General features: G+C 37.9%; 1 protein-coding gene across 5 annotated transcripts in view; it reads left to right on the forward strand.

Annotated features, from left to right (window-relative positions):
• Window positions 1-21,349, forward strand: part of synrg (synergin, gamma) — a 121,929-nt gene that overhangs the window by 67,170 nt on the left and 33,410 nt on the right. For all 5 annotated transcript variants that reach the window (XM_060848019.1, XM_060848020.1, XM_060848022.1 and 2 more), the window contains 3 exons: window positions 14,295-14,918; window positions 16,555-16,712; window positions 18,162-18,215. In XM_060848019.1, coding sequence (XP_060704002.1) covers window positions 14,295-14,918; window positions 16,555-16,712; window positions 18,162-18,215 — 836 coding nt within the window. The remainder of the gene's footprint in view (window positions 1-14,294; window positions 14,919-16,554; window positions 16,713-18,161; window positions 18,216-21,349) is intronic.

A 21,349-nucleotide genomic window follows, 5' to 3' on the forward strand; every position in this document is an offset into this window, starting at 1 on the left:
GATATATTCTGTGTTTGCCAGCATACAATTGCCACAAAAAGCATGTTATATTATAATTATGATCCTGCTTTTTACACAAATGTTACATGTATCTATGTTACCTTGCCACCGTGCCTGCACACCTTCCTTTCCACTGCAGAGTTGTCATCAAGCAGTGTGTTTACGATGTCGAGGCTAATGTGGCCTTGGTGTAGCCGTAAACTAACATGAAGCTCAAGTCTTTGATTCATCTCTATTGCATAAACAAACTGATAGAAAAATCTATCGTCTATTGTGTATTGTTCCAGAGAAATTCAGCTGAAGTTCTTCAGGTTGCCTTCTGTAATTGAATAAAAGGGGTGAACATTCATGTTGGCAGTGTAATCTAAGAAACTTCCATTTTGTAAAACAAAACTTTATTTTGAATCATTTCAATGGAGTTGGGAAGTTGGTTGACAGGGATGTGGGGTAAAGTATTAAGTGGCAGACTTGTGGATAATGAGGAATTTTTACAACCAGTAGAACCTGGAAGACCAACATTGAGAAACCAAACCAGTTGTGCTGAATACATTCAGTGAGAGTTCTGAAGTCAGTTGGGAATTCGGTGGGTGATGTACTATTTAGGCAAATGTGTTCTGACAATGGAAGTAGGCATTCTTATGGTGAATAGACATGATAATTAAGCTTAATTCTAGTCCAAGAATGGCATATTGGTCTTGCATATTACCAGGCTGAAACTGAGCGAGGAGCTGAGCAGGAAGGAGAGAGATTTTAACAGTAGCTAAACAGTGTCCCGAGTTTATTGATGCTGAATCTTAGAAGGTGCTTGCTCATTCTTGACGTTGCACTGGACGGCTAGCATATTTTCAGTCAATTGTCTGGAATGATAATAAACCAGTAAAAGCTGACATGTGGAAGTTGTATATGCACATATTCTTCAATAGCAATATGTAACTGGGGAATAGGAGGAAGCATGAATAGAATACCCAAAGGAATTTGTGCGGAAGGAGAAGCTATAAAAGGAGATGGATCAAACATCTGCTCAGTCATCATTCCTATCCTTACTCTTTGTTCACTGCTCCCCTAGCATTTTCAATTTAAAATCCTTGCTGCCACCTTCAGATAACCCCAACCTATTTTTTTAAGCATCCTCCTCAAAGCCTTTTGTTCAGTCTTCTGTGCATTCCCACTTACACCAGTTTGCAGATCCATGACAGCCTTGCTCTCTGTCGTTCTGACTTGTAAAAGCCTACTCAAAGTGTATTTTTATAACCAAATGTTAAATTATCCTTCCTAATCCTATCGAGGGCTTGGAATCTGATCCTTGGCTATTTTGATTGTGAAACACCTTTCTTTGAAAAAATACAAATCACATGGTAAACAAATGTAAATTGGATGGAATCAAGTTTGGGTTTTTTAAACAGGAGATAAATTTGAAGAAAGAAGGAACAACATCAGTAAGCATAGAAGGAAACAAAAATAGCCGAATAAGTAGCAGCTAGGAGGAAGGGAAGGCATGACAGGCCTAATGGGAAGGCTAAGATAAATCTGGGAAGAGCTGAATAGGTTATTGGAGAAATTGATAAGCATGTCAAGGAGATTGGAATTGGAAGAACTTGGAGGAGGTTTATACATATGAAGAGCAGGAGCCAGCCTGTTGGTCCTACAACCCTGCTGTGCAATATGATGAGGTTATGGCTATGTCCGAACCCAGCTGATTTTATTGCCAGATAAGTTTCATCCCAAACAAAAACTAGAGTGAGCGATCATATTTTTATTTATTTCGATTTTAACAAAGTGATCTCTCCCTGAAACAAAAGCATGCAATGCTATAGATTTTGCGTTAACAATAAACTGAAGTTAGAACATTACAGCGCAGAACAGGCTCAATGTTGCGCCGACCTGTGAAATATTCAAAGCTCATTCCCCCTACACTATCTCATCATCATCCATGTGCTTATCCAAGGATTGTTTAAATCTCCCTAATGTGGCTGAGTTAACTACATTGGCAGATAAGGCAGGAAAGGGATGGGGAACCTTCGCGTAAACCAAATCATCCGCCGACATTTCCGCCACCTCCAAACAGACCCCACCACCAAGGATATATTTTCCTCCCCGCCTTCCGCAAAGACCATTCCCTCCATGACTACCTGGTCAGGTCCACGCCCCCCTACAACCCACCCTCCCATCCTGGCACCTTCTCCTGCCACTGCAGGAATTGCAAAACTGCGCCCATGCCTCCTCCCTCACCTCCATCCAAGACCCTAAAGGAGCCTTCCACATCCATCAATGTTTTACCTGCACATCCACCAATATCATTTATTGTATCCGTTGCTCCTGATGCGGTCTCCTCTACATTGGGGAGACTGGACGCCCCCTAGCAGAGCACTTTCGGGAACATCTCCAGGACACCTGCACCAATCAACCACACCGCCCTGTCGCCCAACATTTGAACTCCCCCTCCCACTCTGCCGAGGGCATGGAGGTCTCCTTGTCCTTGCGGTCTCCTTCACCGCCGTTCCCTCACCACCAGATGCCTGGAGGAAGAACGCCTCATCTTCCACCTCAGAACACTTCAACCCCAGGGCATCAATGTGGATTTCAACAGTTTCCTCATTTCCCCTTCCCCCACCTCACCCCAGTTCCCAAATTCCAGCTCAGCACTGTCCCCATGACGTCCTACCTGCCTATCTTCTTTTCCACTTATCCACTCCACCCTCTTTTCCCCCCCCCCCCCCAACCTATCACCTTCATCCCCTCCCCTGCTATTGTACTCTATGCTACTTTATCCCCACCCCCACCCTTCTCTCACTTATCTCTCCACCCTTCAGGCTCTCTGCCTGTATTCCTGATGAAGGGCTTTTGCCCGAAACGTCGATTTTACTGCTCCTCAGATACTGCCTGAACTGCTGTGCTCTTCCAGCACCACTAATCCAGAAAGTGGATAACCTCACTATTTTCAATGTTATATTCAATCTGCACTGTTCTTGCCCATCCACTAATCTTGTCCAAATCCCCCTGAAGCTTCTTTACATTTACATCATCTTTCCAACACATTTACACTTGGATTTGTATCATCTGCAAATTTGGATGTATTATATTTGGTCGCCATCTTCAAATCATTGTACATTGTGAACAGCTGGGGCCCCAAGTACGGATCCTTGCAGTATCCCACTAGTCACAGCCTGTCAACGTGAGAATGATCCATTTACTCCTACCCTCTGTTTTCTATCTGTTATCAAGTCATCAATCACAGCCAGTACATTACCTCCCATTCCACGCACTTCAGTTTTTCTAACTGGTCTCCTGTGGGAGATTATTAAAAGTCTTCTGAACGAAAATCCAAGTATACTCCATCTGTCAGTTATCCTTTATCGATTTTTGAGAGTAACATCTTCATCTAATACAATTTCCTATTCACTAATCCATGTGGACTGTGCCCAGTCAGATCTTTGTTATCCATGTCAGTTTATTGTATCTTTTATAATAGATTCTAGCTATTATTTTACTCCAAATTACCTTGTTTTAGAATGCTAAAATGTGATCTTGTAATTCAGATTAGTATCTGAGGTCTCTGATTTAGTCTAATTCAGTCTGGTTCAGTGCTGTGTGTAAAAGCAAGTGAGATAACATTCTGATGTTGAGATAGGATGACATGTGGATGTGCAGAGTGTCTGACATATATAGGGAATGAATAGTGAATTCAGTGGAGAATGGGGCACTAGAGAGGGCAAGTTATTTTAAACAAAAGATGCATTTTGGAAATATGAAGATTTTGTAATTACTGAGGAACAGTGTTGACCTGCAGATTCAAAATAGCCAATGGTGCTGCAATTCTTTGTGTCAGTATTTTATTTTCTTCCAGTAACTTATTTATCAGTCAGCTAATGATTGAGTTGCCATGGCCAGGTTTTTATAGAAATGCATATGAAGTTTTTTTGATTTAATTGATCTTGCTGCACAGCATTTCTAGGAATTCAGTGGGTGATCAGCAAAGTGGACTAGATTTGGCATTCATTCATTTACGTATGGAATTTAGGACCATAGGAGGCCAATCATTGAGTATGATCAAGAAAGAGATTGATAATTATTTTACATATTAAAGGCATCAAGATAAAGAGAGAAAGTGGGTGTTTGGCATTGAGATGGAGGATCAGCCATGATCATATTGAATGACTGACAGGCAAAAGAATCAAGTATAACTGTTTGTCGAGAGTGTGTTGCTGGAAAAGCACAGCAGGTCAGGCAGCATCAGAGGAGCAGGAGAATTGACATTTCACGCATAAGCCCTTCATCAGGATTCCTCGGATAATATCTAACCTGCTGTGCTTTTCCAGCAACACACTCTCAACTCTGATCTCCAGCATCTGCAGTCCTTATTTCTCTATAACTGTGTTTGTATCTGATTGATATGCACATTTTATACTGTGCCCAGTTATCATACCTTCCTAATGGCTGATGAATTGTCAAAACACCAATAGCCCTTTATTGGTGGAGAATTTTAACTTTTGTTGTTGAACAAAAAAAAATAGGTTGGCAGTCAACTTAGTTAGCCTACAGACAATTCGAGAGATGCCACTTTACATTTTTGGTCATTTCCATTGTACTCAAAAGGTCAGTAGACCTTCTAGCACTCACCACTTTATTTAGGTTTTGGACCCTCTGGAAGCAGCTGTATTATTCTGTTTACAGTTTTAAAGTTACATCTCTGAAATAGTCCAGCATTAATGGTCTGACCTTGATCTATTGGAGCAGTGTTCATTTTCACACAAATTAATGTGCATTAAGCCATAGCATTCTCAGGCACGTGTGCCTCATCAGTTTCTGAACCATTTCAGCAGCATCACTGCCAGAATGAATTGTAATAATCGACATCAATTATAAAATAATGCACTTACTCTTGCAATTCGGGAACAGGTTAAGATATTTAAATGAGTTTTCAGTTAGTTGTGCACATATTAAATTTGTTCCATAAATTTGAACCACTTCATTGGGATTTGGAATATGTGAATAGTGTTAGTTTTGTTCTGTGTGAATCGTCTTTTTTAAAAATGGCAGCATATGGATGCAGCTGGATATTAATGGAAAGATTTGTAGGATATGATGTGGTTGTCTTATCTGTTGGAAGATAGGATCTTCAGAGGAAATTAAGTGATAACTATGAATGAAAAGCAGTATTAATTAGCCCGACCAAACTTCTGCTGTTGGAACCTCATGACTTGCAGATGCTTTGGATTTTTAAGCCTTTATGTATTGCACAGTGGAATCATGTCTGGCAGAATTATACATTTGCTTAGAATCTTGAATTAAAAGTATAATATCTTAAATGTAACTGCAAGCATGATAAAAATAGGAGTTAACTCATAAATACAACTAAAGAATAACTCAACAACAAAGGAACAGTGACTCTTGTGAGATTGTGATTATAAACTCCATTTAATTTAACTGGGTTTTTAGCATAATGAACTTTATCAGTATATTTAATTAAAATTTCCATTTAACTTGTTACCTATATTATTTAATACAAATTACTGAATAACTTAAATTTCTATGATACAAATGACTGACTTATAAACATTCATATGTATTGTATCTTCCTTACTGAAATGTTGAAATGATTTTTCAAATACTTGCAATCTTACTTGATGTTGTGCAAAATCCCTTAAAAAAAAATTGAATTTACAAATTCCTTGACGGTGAACAGGCCGTAACTATGTAGCAGGAACCTTGTCTTTATTTTTTAGAATTAAGTCAGTGGGATAAAGTCAATAATATGTTTATCCATCAAAGATAACATTATTGCTCAATTTCCAAACCAAAGATCGATCTACCATGTGTATGATCACTTTAATTTAAGAATGTGTGCTATATAGTTATTTGTTCAAAAAACTGAATTCACTGGTCTTCAGCTTATTTCATAGTGGAGACCTCTGGAAGCTTAGAGATGCTGCCATCATACTTTAGGGTCTGGTGAAATGTTTATGAATTTCTGTATTGTGCTTTTCAAAAAAAAAAGAACTGAAGAAATTTTACTAATGTAGAGATGTCAGTAGAAAATAGCTTTGACGTGTTTTGGTGTTAAGCTTTTAAAGAGAGAAAAAAAATAAAACCGGGAAAGCTGATTGGATGATTAATTGACCTGTGTATCTTCTCTAACTGATCCAGTCGATGCAGGAGTTGCCCTTTGTGACCCTAAAGAGACACTTTAAATTTAAGACACATTATGCTTGAGCAGCTGAATGAGTCTTTTCCACAGTATCATGGCCTCACTTGTGAAAATTGGTATCACCTCTAACCTATTGTGAATAGCAACATTAAAACTGAGATAACGTGCATTGTAAACTATTTAATACTTGAAGATCATCTGGTTCAGACAAGTGACATTTTAAAAGTACAACTAAAGGATATACTAATAGTAGATGACATTTGAAGTGTCTTCAATTGAATCAGGGAACGAATGGTTGGTGCATTAGCCATGCTGACGTCTGGTAAAATAATTCCAAGCAAAAGTATTTTATTTTCATATAGTTGTATTAATAATGGAAGAGAAATCAGATGCTGTAATTTGTGAAGCTACCAGACTTTTACTAAGGGCTTTTATTTAAAGACATTTTTAATTGGAACAGTGAAAAGTTTATAAATCAAAGGGCCATTAGACCCAGAGATTGCAGTTTTGTAAAGGTGCTGCTTTTTGAAAGCCAGTTCCCATACAAGAATGATCTAATAACCCTGTTATGGTGACTTGTTATTCTATGCTTGCTTGAATAACGGAATCTGTTTTTTGACATAACACAAACACATATCATGAGCCTTAAAATCAAAACATTCCTGAGAAGAAAGGGACCCTGTATAGTCCATTGTTTATATGTTTGAGAATAATAAAAATAGAACACGCACTACTTGATATATGACATTTACTTCAGCCCATTAAGAAATATTGTGAAAGTAAATCCCACAATACTTACTATGTGTACTTGAGTTTACACACCACTTTGACTGTGATTATTAATGTGACATTCAGTTGTGGATTGATTACATGTAAATCTAATTACTTGTTTACACAGCCACAATGCCTGAATGAATTGAGACAGCAACATTTGATTTTGATCTGACTACTGGTTTCAGTTAAAAGTTATATTTCAGATCCTAAAGATTGACAACATGTGAATAAGGTGTAAAATTAAAAAACCCCACCATGTGAAAAACATTTAAAATTCCATTCCTGGTGGATAAGATTGAGGCCAGTCAAGTAGAATCCCTCAATTATTTAAAAATGAGCTGAAGTGTGAGTGAAAACCGCAGCAAATGCAGGAGAGAGAGAATTGCCAGCAGTCATGGGACTTGGTATCTACAGTAGAGATGAACACAATATATGAGAGGTCTCACATTTGACTGGATTGGAATTTTGGCAAACATTAATATGTAAGCAGGCTAAACTACATTTTCCTCATTTGGAGGAGCCAATCTGAAGGTGCTCTCATGGTACTAAAAGTAAATTTTATGATAGTTGCATTTATTTATGGCATCCTTTACTTTAGTTTCAATATTCATTTCTGACGCATCTCTAATTTGATGAGGTGTTGAATGTAGTGTACTCATATGATTTTCAGTGTATAGTCTTGTACTTCTGAGCAGACAACTTGGAGATATACTATAGACCAAAACTGAGGTGAATTTGCTATAATCTGATTCTTGGCCTCCTGTTCGTGTGTGTGCAATTCAGTCTCAACTTGCTTTTAGCTTGAAAAACACCAATTATTTGTGCATCTTTTAACACATTTGAACTAATGTTTTCATATTGCAAGAGCTTGCTGTGTTTTACATTAAACATCACAATGCCAGTATGAACAGCGAAGAGTTTGACATGATAGCACTGAAATAGTATTCTGAGACAATCATTCATTGAATCCTGGACAGTAATTTGTTTTCCTCCAATTAAAATCCTATTTTAGGGAGACTTTGTTTTAGAAGGAAAATCTACTAATTACTAATAAAATAACATTTAAACTGGTCTATTCCTCACAGGTATAAAATTAACTAAACTGTGCTGAAAGCAGGATTTAAATTCATTTTGATCACATTTCTTGGTTTCATGTCCAACTTCTTTGAACCAAAAATTTTGTTTCAAATCAGCTTTGCTAATGATTTAATCCTATACAGTTGATTCAAAGAATACCTAATGCAAACATAAAATTCCACTTTACACCATGTATGTAGAATTTCTGATCAAAGCCTGGTGTATAAAAATGTATACCTGAAATCAGTATTTGGTTATATCTTTAACAAGATTCAACTGCATTCTAACAAATTTATCTTTCTGCTTTTTGTATTGATGTGCACTCTCTTGTATAAAATGCTCAATTCTACAAAAAACTTTCTATTTGAATCTGCTTTCTTAAGCTTTTCTTTCTGTATTTTGCTCTATTTGCATGTAAATCCTAATCTGTATTTTAAATAGCTGTAACTCTCTGTAATGTATAAGTACTGCATATAGTATTTTCTGACTTTTTTTCTTGAAGTGGCATCTTGCTAATAAACGTTGGTCTTGGAATATTTGATGGTGTAATGTCATGTTGACTTGCCCGATCTAAAAATGCCCACAGAAAGTAGTGCGTGTCCTATTTATTTAAAGTCATGCAGGTGCAAAAAAATTTTAATGAGTGGACATGCGATGCACTGAGACATTTCAAACCCACATTTTAAACAATAATTTCATGATAAAATACCTGTATTGTTTTGTTGTATAAAGCTAAAACATTTTAACTAATAAAAGATCTTGCACACTGGCTTTGCCATAAGGAAGATTGTGTTTGTGCTGGAATTTATATCCCACACTGATTTATTACAACAGCTGTTTCATTATGATTAGCTCTATTGGTGTGTTAATCATAGAGTAAAATAGCATGAGAACAGACCCTTCAGTCCAACCAGTTCATTCCAATTGTAATCCCAAACTGAACTAGTCCCATCTGTCTGCTCCTGGCCCTTATCCCACCAAACCTTTCCTATTCATGCACTATACTTATCCAAATGCCTTTAAAATGTCGTTATTGAGAGCTTGTTGACAAATCCTAAGGAAAGAATCTTCCCTCCGTGCCTGCATTCATGATCCATTCTCTAGTGTTTTCGCCTTATGCTTGACTTGCCATTTTTCTCTTTTGTCTCTGTATCTCTCTGGTTTTCATTGATTTTTGTCATTGCCATCTTTCTTTTCCTGTTTTGAACTCCTTTCGTTCCAATTTCTCCCCATTGACAACCCCTCCCCATCTTACATGTTGCACGTCACTCAGCACATTGCTTTATTGATTAACCCAGGTTATGTTTTTCATGATTCTCCTTGCTAGTTGTCTCCTTAAAACTTTAATTTTTGACAATGCATTTGCTTATCTCTCATGATATTCTTTGACATCTTACACAAATGTGCTCTCCTTTGGTGAAGTCATGGGCATTCAGAGTTTTCTTGTAAAAGTGAGATGATGAGACAAAAGGGTTGATAACACTTTGGAACTGGTTACTGTGTCTATGTTGGAGGAAGTTGGGGATCAAACCATTCTAGAACTGCAGTATTGCACAAGTGTGAGAGAATATGTTGTTTGGGTTGGAATGGGGGCATGGGGTGTGGAACCAAGAGGGAGGAGAGCAATCTGAAAACCACCTCTACTAGTCTCCAAAGCTTTTCCGTAGTTGGGTTGATTCAGAAGCCGTTCTTTGACCAATGCCAAAATAGGGGAGCAGTGCAGTATAGAATAGGATAAAGGGCTAGCCCAGCCACTTACTAAAAGAGTGTTTATTTTGACTGTTCTAGTTTGGAAGGATTGGAAGAATTGACCATAAGCATGGAATTGGACGAGAGGGGAAGGCAATAACCAAACTTTAAGGCAGTAGAAAGCTGAGGACTGCTGCTGCAGGGTGTACTTTTGAACTGAAGAAAATGATTAGATTCGGGCACTAAGCTAGGCAGAATACAGCGAGCAGAGTTTGTAATGGAGAATAGGACGAGCATAAGACTAGGCCATAAAAAGAGCATTGAGAATGGGCCCCTTGTAAAGCTGTAGACCTACATACCACCATAAGGGTGGCAGCAGGAACGGAGTAATTAAGATGGACAACAGTAGAAGAGGGCAGAGGCAGAGTTTGGAGCTCAAAGAGCTTGCCTATCTGGAAATATGGCATAAGCAGGTACAAACACTGAGGGGTGAATGGAAACTGTCAAACAGGCAAAAACAACTGAAAATGCTTTTCCAGTTGATCCATTGTGCCATATGATTTTCACAGATAAAATAACTACATTAAAAGTTTACAACGACATTATAATAAAAAAAATTGACAGGCAAGCATCTTGATCAAATATTTATTGCTAACTAATCTCAGGCATTTCTTAGTGATTTTCAGATATTCTATATTATTCCAGTAGTTTTACTAAAATATGATGGGCAAATTTGCAGGAAGTATAAGTGATAATTTACAAGATGTCTATATTATTAATACATCTAATTAAAATAAATGGATTAGAAGTTGCTTCTGGAAATGCTGACCGCTATTTAGATGTTAGCGTGACCTGACTTTTGAATGATCATGTTTTTAACATTCTCATGAGACAAAGTTTCATGACTGAAAATATAGATTAGATGATATTCATTTTGCCAGCTGAATGGGCTATTAAAGCCAAACATTATTTTGCAATATTTTGTATGACCATTGTTAAATCCACACTTTAGAAAATTAATTATGATCAACTTACCAAGTGTTAAGACCTTCCAAATTACCTCATTCAGTTTAGCAACATTTAAGATGTTGATAACTGGTCTTCAATGTTTTTTTTTACCACACATTGAGTAATATCAAGGCAACTTTGGCATCCTAAGATATTCTCAGCAACCTTCCTGGTTCAATGCATGCTTCAAGATGGCCTGCTACCTTGTATTACCGTTGATGTCTTGGTCGCTCCACTAGGCTTGAAAGGAAGTGCTGCCAAGTGTCTCACAGAAGAAGGGCAAATCTGAGTGTTCTTGGTTTACTTTGAGCACATAATAGCATTCAATTCAGAGCTCTATTGCTGGGGTCATGAGACTAGATCATCTTACTAATTTTAATATTAAGTACCTGGTCCAGGAAAGAGCATTCTTGTAAGTTTTTTTTTAAATTAAACAGTTGTTATTGAATTTCTGGTTTTTGGCCCTTGATTATTAAGTGACATAAATTTGTGTGTATAATGAAGAAAATATCATTTTCTTGATTGTAACTCATCCAGCATGCTAATCCAATCAAGTTTTGATAAAGGCATTCCATCTGCCTGGCTGAAAAGTAATCTCCCTGTTTCTAATTGGAGGTGCAGGCAGTGATTGGGTTGTGAAGGTGACTTTCACAATATCAAGGACTGTACATGATAATTTACTTTGTAAAGACTTCAGGATCATGTTGCACATATCCTTGACAATTAGCAGCTGAGTTGTACTTACTGAACAAAGGGGGAGGAAAAGGCCATTCAACTCCTGGAGCCTGCTCTACCACTGTAGGTCATGGCTGACATCTACCTCAATGCCATTTTCTCTATCTGTGCCCATACTACTTGATGATGTTAGTATGTTGGAATCTATTGATCTCTGTCTTGAACATATTCAATGACTGAGTCTTCACAGCTCTCTGGGGTAGAGAGTTCTAAAGATTCCTCAGCCTCTGAATGAAAATATTCCTCTTTATCTGAGTCCCAAATGACTTTCCCAATTCTAAGACTGTCACCTCCGGTTCTAAATCCTGCTCCTGTACAAGCCAGGGGAAACACTTTTTTCTTCATGTATCCTATAAGAATTTGTCAGTTTCAATGACCGAACCTGTCATTTGTCTGAGCTCTAGAGAACACTAGAGCTCTTCCATATCTTCTCACAATTCAGTCCCACATCACAGTGAGTAACTCTGGTGAGTCTCCACTCCAGTTTCTCTGTAAAACATATAACCTACCTTAAGCAAGAAGACAACACAACACTCAACACAATACTCGAACTGCAGTTTCGTCAAGGTATTACACCAGATAATCCTGATCAAGAAGGTTTATTTTGCATCTCACTAGTGATTGTTATTTCCATCTGATGTTGCAATTTCTCCTTCATCCTGAAGAGTAATCAATTTGGAAAGTTTGATAGAAAGGTTATAGCTGGCCATCGTTGTTTTGTTGCCTTGAGATTCATTTGGAACTGTTCCTGTGGAAGATTAACCACTAATATTTTCTGTTTCCTTTCCCTTGACATATTCCTTGTTATGAATTCCTATTAATTCCTTGTTAAATGTTTCACTGCTGAATTGATCAATATAGTTCTCCACTGAGTATTCTCAAATTCTAACCAAGAAGGAAACCCTGACATCAACAAGTGCAATAATTTCACCTTCTGCGACTGCTGACCAGGTATCCAACTATCTCCGTCTGTTTGGGGCACCATCAGGTCCAGAAATCCTAAGCTACTAATATCTAACATCAAAACAATGCATCAATTATATTCAAAGCATTCAGTCTTGAAATAATATGGATTGTTGGTAGCTGATACCCAGAGGGATTTAGATAAGTCAGCTGTTCTGCCAAAATTTGATGCTCTGTATAGAAATGTGCCTGTGTAAACATATGAAGCAAGCCATATTATTGTTTTATTCAAAAGTGCACCCGGCTATTTAGTTATGATTACTTGAAATGTTTGTGCAGAGAGGAACATTTTTTTTTAAAATTGATAAAATTGAGGATGTTAAGACAATAAAAATGAAAGAACAAATTTAAACTCAGGAATAATATTGGTCATACCTGAATCCACTGGGGGAAAGTGAGCCCTGCAGATGCTGAGTCCAGCCTATGCTTACCTTTGAAGTATTGTATATAGCTTTTTGGTACTTGAATTGTGTTTTTTCCTCCTCTTAATTGAATGCAATAATTACTAATGCATCTTAAGATAAATGCTCATTCTCAATGTTGACAGTGGGAGGGTTCTACAACGTAATTAAACAAAATATATTTTCAGCTATAGTATTCAAAACAGCATAATTTTAATTTGTTAACAGTAATGGTCTCTGTTTACCAATGGAGTGGTAATTTTGGTTTCACAGCAACTGTTCGTGCTTTATTTTGACCATCACTGTTGGCAATCATTTGCCGCAGATTTCAGTTCCGATCTCATCAGGCTGTTCTTTGGCAGCATGTTGCAATTGGTTTCAGGCTAATCTGAGTATCATCAAAGATGACAAAAAAAAATCACATCTGACATGTAAGAAATTGAATAATTAGCCATTTTTTTAAAAAGTAGATTTCAGTGATGTCCTTTGATGTGAGTCTGGACATCGCATTGAAGATCTTAAATTTCTTTTTTTCACAGTTTTGTTGCTTATCAAATGATCGGCTTAAAGACCTGTTTTACTTACACCCCAGCTGACTGACTGACTGAAGATGGATAGTTCCTTTCTGAGCGGAGCTACTGATTCTTACCTTTATCATCAGACGAGTCTAGATCAGAAATTAACTCTGTAGATATCACTTGCTGCTCTGTGCTAAAGAATTCATGAACTCCACTATTCTGTGACATCTAGCTTGTTATGATCCTTTGCTACTGACTAAATGCTGTTTAAAATTGTCAGAAATTTGACCATTTAGAAAACTAAATTCCTTCTCAACTTGACAAAGTGGAATATGTTGTCAATCCTATACTTGATGCATTTTTGTTTCATACTATCATGGTCTAAGTTATGTCAGTACACCTAAAAGTTACCAAGCCATGCCTGTCTTGTTATGAGAGCAATGGTTGTGTAAGTAGAGGCAATAGTTTTTGGCTATGACTAGTGGCATTCTTCAGCTTTACAGAACTAAAGTTGACTGCCAGATCCATTTTAGTATCAGTTTGGAACACCACAATCTTTAACATGAGTTGCTCCAGGCCTACACTGTAATGTAAAAGAGAAGTGACATTTATCAGAATAAGACAAATCAGTCTAACGCAAAAGGATTTGCCTGCTAGATTAGCTGAAAACTAAAAGTTGAAACTGTGCCTCAGCCATAACAAAAATCCTAATTGGTTTTGACACATTATTTTAATTTCTTGGTGCGTATATCTGCTGTGCTTCCGAAACCATAAAAGATTATGCTCGTGGCTTTGTGTGCTGTCTGAAATGAATTAATCTGTTGAATGCAAATAATCAGTAAGAGTGTGCAGCCACTGATTAGTTATAGTTTTGTAGTTTATTTTTCTGTACAGTTAATTACTTTAAATGTCACTTTTAAATTAAAGCCTTACTTTAAAATTCAAGGTTCAAAGTCAATGATCCTAATTCACTGTTTCTTTCAGATATGGATGACTTTAAATTTGACCCCTTTGGTAACTTCAGTAATGGTTCAGCAGTGAGCAGTTTAACGAGTTACGATTGGTCTGAGAAAGATGATTTTGGCACCCAGATGAAGAAGCAGCCGCCGTTCTTCCTCAACACAGAAGGCAGCTCCTTATCCTCTACCTCAATGCTTCAGAAGAAAGAGACCTCTTTTGGCAGCTCCGAGAACATCACTATGACAACTGTCTCCACGGTAACAACATTCTCAGCTGATGATACAAGTTCACAGTACAACTTTGATGCTTTTGGAGACCTCAAAGAATCTGCAGAACAGACTAAAGAGAAAAAAGGAGGTGGCAGCGATTTGGGAGACTTTGCAGTTACTTCATCCAGAGAGGGACAGATAGCTAAGCCTAATGAATCAAACCTGGATGAACCTGAGCAAAAGGCTGCAGTTTCAGTCACAAATGGGGTATCTTCTGAGGGGACAAAAATTGAAGCTTTTGATGAATTTGGAGAATTCCAAAGTGAAAAGCCCAAAATTAGTAAATTTGATTTTCTTATGGCTAGTTCCCAGGGAAAGATGAAATCCAGTGAGGAGATGATCAAGAGTGAGATGGAAACCTTTGATCTTTCAGTGCAAGGTATGTATGGACAGTATGTACCCAATATTAAATGTAATAAAGCTACTTATGGTTACTTAACCTCAAAGTTGGCTATTGCAACAAGATGTTGCTGCTGGAAGCAAATTTAGATCTTGGGGGTTATAGTGAAAATAGTTTGTGTTTATAATAACCAAAAGAAAGTTTAATAACAATAGTTAGTAATTTTATTTACAAAGAGCAAATTGAGAAGAAAATGTAAGTCAGTGAGGACATGGATGTGGAATCAGCACAACTTGGACATGGTATCCAAAATGACCGACAGGGTTTTTGCTGAGTTGAAGTATTCAGGAGGGATTGTTCTTTGGCAATATTATGGGAAGAGAGTTTGTGATGGAGGGATTGTGAATATATGAATAAGGAGCAGAAGTGGGTCTCTCGGCCCCGCAAGCCAGCTCTACAATTCAATAACATCATGGTAGATCTGATTATTTTACATACCACTATGTGGGATTCAATCCCTATATGTGGGATTGGAAGCCCCATTTAATATTCCAGTGAGATTGCAAGTATTAATGCTTCAGCTGAAAACCGAGGAGTCTTTGATCTGTCTGTGACCGTTAAATCTTTCCATCTTGTGTTGTAGCTAAAGCATTCTCTCTGTTCATCATAAATCTCACCAACCTATTGAAATCCAACATTTTAAAATATATTTCCAATGACAATTATTAAAACTTTCAATTAAACAAAATCCCTCCAGTAAAATGCTTTTATCACCTAAACCTTCTCTAAGGAGAAAGCCTGCTCTTCAGATTTTTGACACAGCTTAGTACATAGGTTAGTCAGTGCAAAATACTAGTGCCTTAGGAAAAGATAAATAGTCAAATAGTGGCTGAAATCTCAGGAAAATTTCAATCTACTGTGCAATGCAGCAGTTGCAATGTTATAATCTCAAATTAACTGGTATGTTTTTAAATTCCATGTTGCTTAATTGTAATGATGTAGGCATTAGTGCTAAATTATTAAAATGCCACAAAATGCTGAACCTTATTAAATCAGATGTTGAAAGGTTGGTTCGAGTCTAGACTTAGTTTTCTAGTCAGAGATTTGTCTTGGGCATTTTCAAGTCAGCCTGTTCAGAGATGTTATTATGCAGTTCTGAAGAAGGTGGGACTTGAACGCAGACTGTCTGCCTCAAGTTTAGAGACACCGCTGCACCACAAAAGTTCTGAGTTTTACTTCAGGTTACAAGTGACAAAACTGTAATGTATGTCTAGATCCAGTTCTTACCCAATTATTTTCTTCCTGCTCCTGTTTTTCATAATTGGCAATCAACCTGTCCAGTCTGTAATGCAACTCTGGAGCAGGTGGGACTTGAACCTGGGATTTCAGGTTCAGAGGTTGGGACACTACCACATACCACAAGACCCCCTTCCCTACCCCAGTTATCCTTTCAGGTAGCCATCATTATCCCTGCCAGACCTACTGGACGGTAACAAACCTTTATTTCTGAGGAGGGAGGATTTTGTAATGAATTAGTGATTGAACCTTCTACTGTGAGAAGTGGTCTTTTCCAAGATGAAAATTTTGTGATGTATTGGCAAAACATATTCTGAGTTTCTATTTGTTTGAAATTGAGTGAATTATTTAACACTGGATTTTAACCCCACGCTTGCAGGATCTCATAAAAGGAGTCTAAGTCTTGGGGATAAAGAAGTAATCCATGTTCCAGCTTCAGAGCAGCCGTTCAGAGATAGATCAAATACTCTAAATGAAAAGCCAGCACCACTGCCTGTCATCAGGGACAAGTATAAGGACTTAACTGGAGAAGTGGAGGTAAAAATTGTTTCAAAAAACAGTTGCAGATTTAAGGCAAGAGCTGGAAGATGTTTGGAATTTCCCCTTGACACTGGGGGAAAAAAGATGATTATTCTCAGTTTCTACTTCAGAATCTCTGTGCCTGATTCCAGGTTTTGTTCTGTAGGGAAAGTTATATACAAATAAAGAACTGGCGCAACTTAGTGGGGAGGCATGTTCTGAGTCTTGTGCCAAGAAAGGTGAAATCAATTTACATGCAAATTAAGAGGGTATTCGACCCCAATTTACGAGTAAATTGTATTCATCTTTCAAAATAAAGATGCATTTTGTTTGCTCAATAATATTTTGTCTAGCACTGTTTCACAGCCTATGGAAAAAGCGTTGCAAGCTAAATTTCTTAAGCGTTTACCTGGAATGTTCGAATGCTTTGACAGTTTTTTTCCCAGATCTGAAGTTTGAAGTAGGTACTTTTTAACTAATTCATGGGTGTCAGTAGCTGGGCCAGCATTCATTATCCATCCCTGATTGCCTTATGGAAGGTGGCGGTATGCCGTCCTCTTGATCCATTTCAGTCTTTGTGGTGTAGAGACACCTGTAGCATTGGGGTGGCACAGTGGCTCAGTGGTTATCACTGCAGCCTCACAGCACCAGGGTCCCAGGTTCGGTCCCAGGTTCGATCCCAGCCTCGGATGCCTGTCTGTGTGGAGTTTGCACATTCTCCCTGTGTCTGTGTGGGTTTACTCCAGGTGCTTCGGTTTCCTCCACAGTCCAAAGATGTGCAGGTCAGGTAAATTGCCCATAGTGTTAGCTGCATTAGTCAAAGTGAAATGGGTCTAGGTGGGTTACTCTTCGGAGGGTTGGTGTGGACTGGTTGAGCTGAAGGGCCTGTTTCCACACTGTAGGGAATATGATTGTTAGAAAAGGAGTTCCAGGATTTTGACCCAATGATAGTGAAGGAGTAAAGGTATAGCTCCAAATCATTGTGTGTATGCTGTGTTGTGGGGATATTTTGTTGCAGACTTTTAATTTTATTTATAAACTTTCTTGACTACTTGTGGTGATTATGATTTGGAGATGCCGGTGTTGGACTGGGGTGTACAAAGTTAAAAATCTCACAACACCAGGTTATAGTCCAACAGGTTGAATTGGAAGTACTAGTTTTCAGCGCTCCGAAAGCTAGTGCTTCCAGTTAAACCTGTTGGACTATAACCTGGTGTTGTGAGATTTTTAACTTTGTGATGATTCGTTCTCTTACCAGCCATATGTATGATGGTTTTGTTAGTTCTTGACCTGGGAACTTGATAATGTATATTTCATACAAAATTTCTAAATTTTATTCTGACTTCTGTAGAAGATGCTTGAATCATATTTCATATTGACCAAAGTTGCATCTATTTTAATGATACTTACAGAAGGAGTTAATGTAAAATAATGCTCAGTAAATCACTTTTTATGTCTCTATTTCAGGAGAATGAGCGCTATGCTTATGAATGGCAAAGATGTTTAGAAAGTGCATTACAGGTGAAGCTTTCAACATTTTATCTAGCACTGCTCTGCAATAGTATGTCACAGCAAAATTGCATGCCATGCGTAGAAGTATGTGAGCATTGTCTTGCTAGACCTTAGTCTGAATTTGCTGTTAGTTGGCTAGGGATGTATTTGCATATTCACTTTTTGGATCAGTTCATAACAATGCCAAAGCAATTTTACAACTCTAAACTCTCAAGTACAAGGGTTGACTTCGTATATTTTCATGAGATTCCTGCACGGTGAACCAGCAGTGCAGGTTCAATTCCCTCACTGGCTAAGGTTACCATGAAGATCCAGCCTTCTCAAGCACACCCTTTGCCTGAGGCATGACGACCCTCAGATTAATCAACCACCAGTCATCTTCTTCTAATGAGAGAGCAGTGCTATAGCCCTCTGCAACTATGGCAACTTTACTTTAACCTTTTGAAATATTCAACAAGCATTTGCTATGTGACTGCAGCTAGTTGTATTAATTGTGATAATGTGCAATGCTAAACAATTCATCATTTGCTATAGAAGTTGTTTATTGGAATGCTGCCAATATTACTCTAGTTTCTTGTCCATAAGAGACAATGATTAATTGTATCTGTTGTTTCGTTTCCACAGTTGAGTCTTGATCATGGTGAATACAACTTAGTATGTAAAATGGGTATCACTTAGTATATTGTTTCTAATACTTGATTTTTTTTTTAAAACCTCTTTTGGGTTTGTGGTGTCTCCAAAGTAACATGACTGTGAAGGCAGAACACTGCAGCAAGCCTGATAATTTGATGCCTCAGGAATGTTCATCTGTAATACATCAGCGCACTGTTGATGATTAACCAGCCTATCCAGCATGGCGTGTTGAAAAAGTGTGTTGGGATTCTTCCCAGGCTGCTCAAATAAGGCTGCCTGCTCATGGTGAAGGGTCATTATGGAACACGCAACAAGAAGCTTACTAATGCTCATCAGGTTTACTTAGTTTTATCTGGCTGAGCACCAGGCATATATACATGGTGTAAACCTTTATTGCAACCATCACCTAAACTTGCTGAACTAAAATAACAGTTGTTTCTTTTGAGGGAAACAACATGCATCCCATGATATCTACAATAAAAACAGAAAATGCTGAAATATTCAGGATATCAGACAACATCTTGGGAGAATGAGAGTTACTTATTGAGCAGAAACTTCATGATAATTGGAGATGGACAGTGACAGCAGCAGAAGGGAAAGTGAGGCCAGCCACTGGCGAGTAAGAAGGCCACTCCACAGCCCAAAATGTGCTGCAGTTTGGCTGAACAAACTCAGTGGTAGAAGGTCTCTCCCTCGGGAGCTGCCTGCCAATTGGGTTTGCTCCACAGTGGATCCTGCAGGCCCCACATAAGCAAGTGGCAAATCCAACAGCCTTGGACTAGGAATTTTTGGCAACTCTGGGAGGAGGATGAGGAGATACCTGTTCTTTTAAAATCTAGGTGAGAAGGAATTAGGAGGTTGACATCAGCAAGGGACACCCTGCAATGATAAAACCACCTCTTCCTTCCCACCATTTTAAGCACTTAAGCATTGTGAGACCCATTCCCAACTAACGGCTCATGCTAGCAGTATTGTGGTATGGGTAGTATAATGTGAGCTTATTCCTAACTATTTATTTACATATGGTGGACTAGCTGCTGATGTTGGCCGGTTCCCATCTTCAGTATTATGGGGTGAACTCAGTTAGCTAGCCACCCTCCATATATTACATGCTCCCCAGTCCAAAGCTCAACCTATGGGGGCACATATTACCCGATCTTATGTTTGTCAGAACTGATGAAAGGGCATCAATCTGAAGCATTAATTGTGTTTCTGCCTCCATGCACGTTGTGTGACTTGCTGAGTATTTGCAGCCTTTTTAGTTTTCATTTCAGATCTTAGTATCTGCAGTATTTTCATTTGTAAATAGAAATTCAAGCTGTGTGGTGGGTTTTCTTTTGGATAGCATGGTTTGTGGATTCTTGAGCATCATGCTCGATGTCTGATATCAGACACCCAGTATGATGCTGAAGAATCGACAAACTAGCTATCCAAAAAACAAGGACACCCAGCTTACTAAAATAAATGTTTCTTTTATTGAAAGTTTGGTTGTATGATTTTTGGATTGACTTGTAACTTTGTGATATTAATGTGAAATTGATTTTTTAAATTTCTCCTCAATTGAAAAAGCCATGCGCTTGTGTGGTGTTTGTCATATCCTCAAAACAACCTAAAATGCTTTACAATCAATTTATCACATTGAAATATTGCTTCAGAAGTCAATATAGCAACCAATTTGCATACAGTCTCAGCAAGCTGAATGACCACTTAATCCAAGGTTAAATGTGCTCTAACAATATAGCACTGAATCAATGTGAAATCAAAATAACTAAGGAGACTAATTTAACTAATTTGTTTATTGTTGTGAGTTATCTTCCTGATCCCCTCAGGTTGAATGAAGTCAGTACTTGTATCCTTACTAAAAGTTGTTCATTATCTCAAATTAATTGGTTTCCATAAGTTTTAAAACTAGGCTTTCACCATAAAAGATGCATCAGTTTTATGAAGAGTTGTAGTTTCAAATCTTGAGTTTGACACCTACCTGTTTATATAAAATCTGTGGCAGGGCTGGGGTGAGAAAATGTACAGCAGCTGGTTGATTTTGAGTGAACAAGACATGTAAATCATGCAAAATCCACTTTGATAAGCATGCTGATTGGCTTTTAATGCAAAAAGAAGCCATGTATAGCACTTGGGCTCATGGTGAAGGGCTCATGGTGAAAACAAGTCAAATTGACTAACATATCATGTCAGTAACAAATCAGACAAAAACAAAAGTGCTTTCAGGCTTGAAGAAAACAATTGACAGGAAAACAAGAACAGATATTGAGCTCAGTTTAAGGCACACAAAGTTGCTACCAAAATAGACAACATGCCATTAAGCAAGACAACCAGGATAGCTGGTAGCCATAGAAAAATCTTTTCTCACTCTTTAAAGAGAGTGAGTTATTAAGGGCTGCATAAAAGGCAAAACTGTTATCTTCGACTCTCCACTAGAAATCACATCCAGCCACTGATTCCTTATACCTTTCTGATCACTCTCTCAGATTGAATCAGGCTAGTTGCAAAAT

Source organism: Hemiscyllium ocellatum, chromosome 31 (genome assembly GCF_020745735.1).
Source record: "Hemiscyllium ocellatum isolate sHemOce1 chromosome 31, sHemOce1.pat.X.cur, whole genome shotgun sequence".
NCBI classification, from domain to species: Eukaryota; Metazoa; Chordata; class Chondrichthyes; order Orectolobiformes; family Hemiscylliidae; genus Hemiscyllium; species Hemiscyllium ocellatum.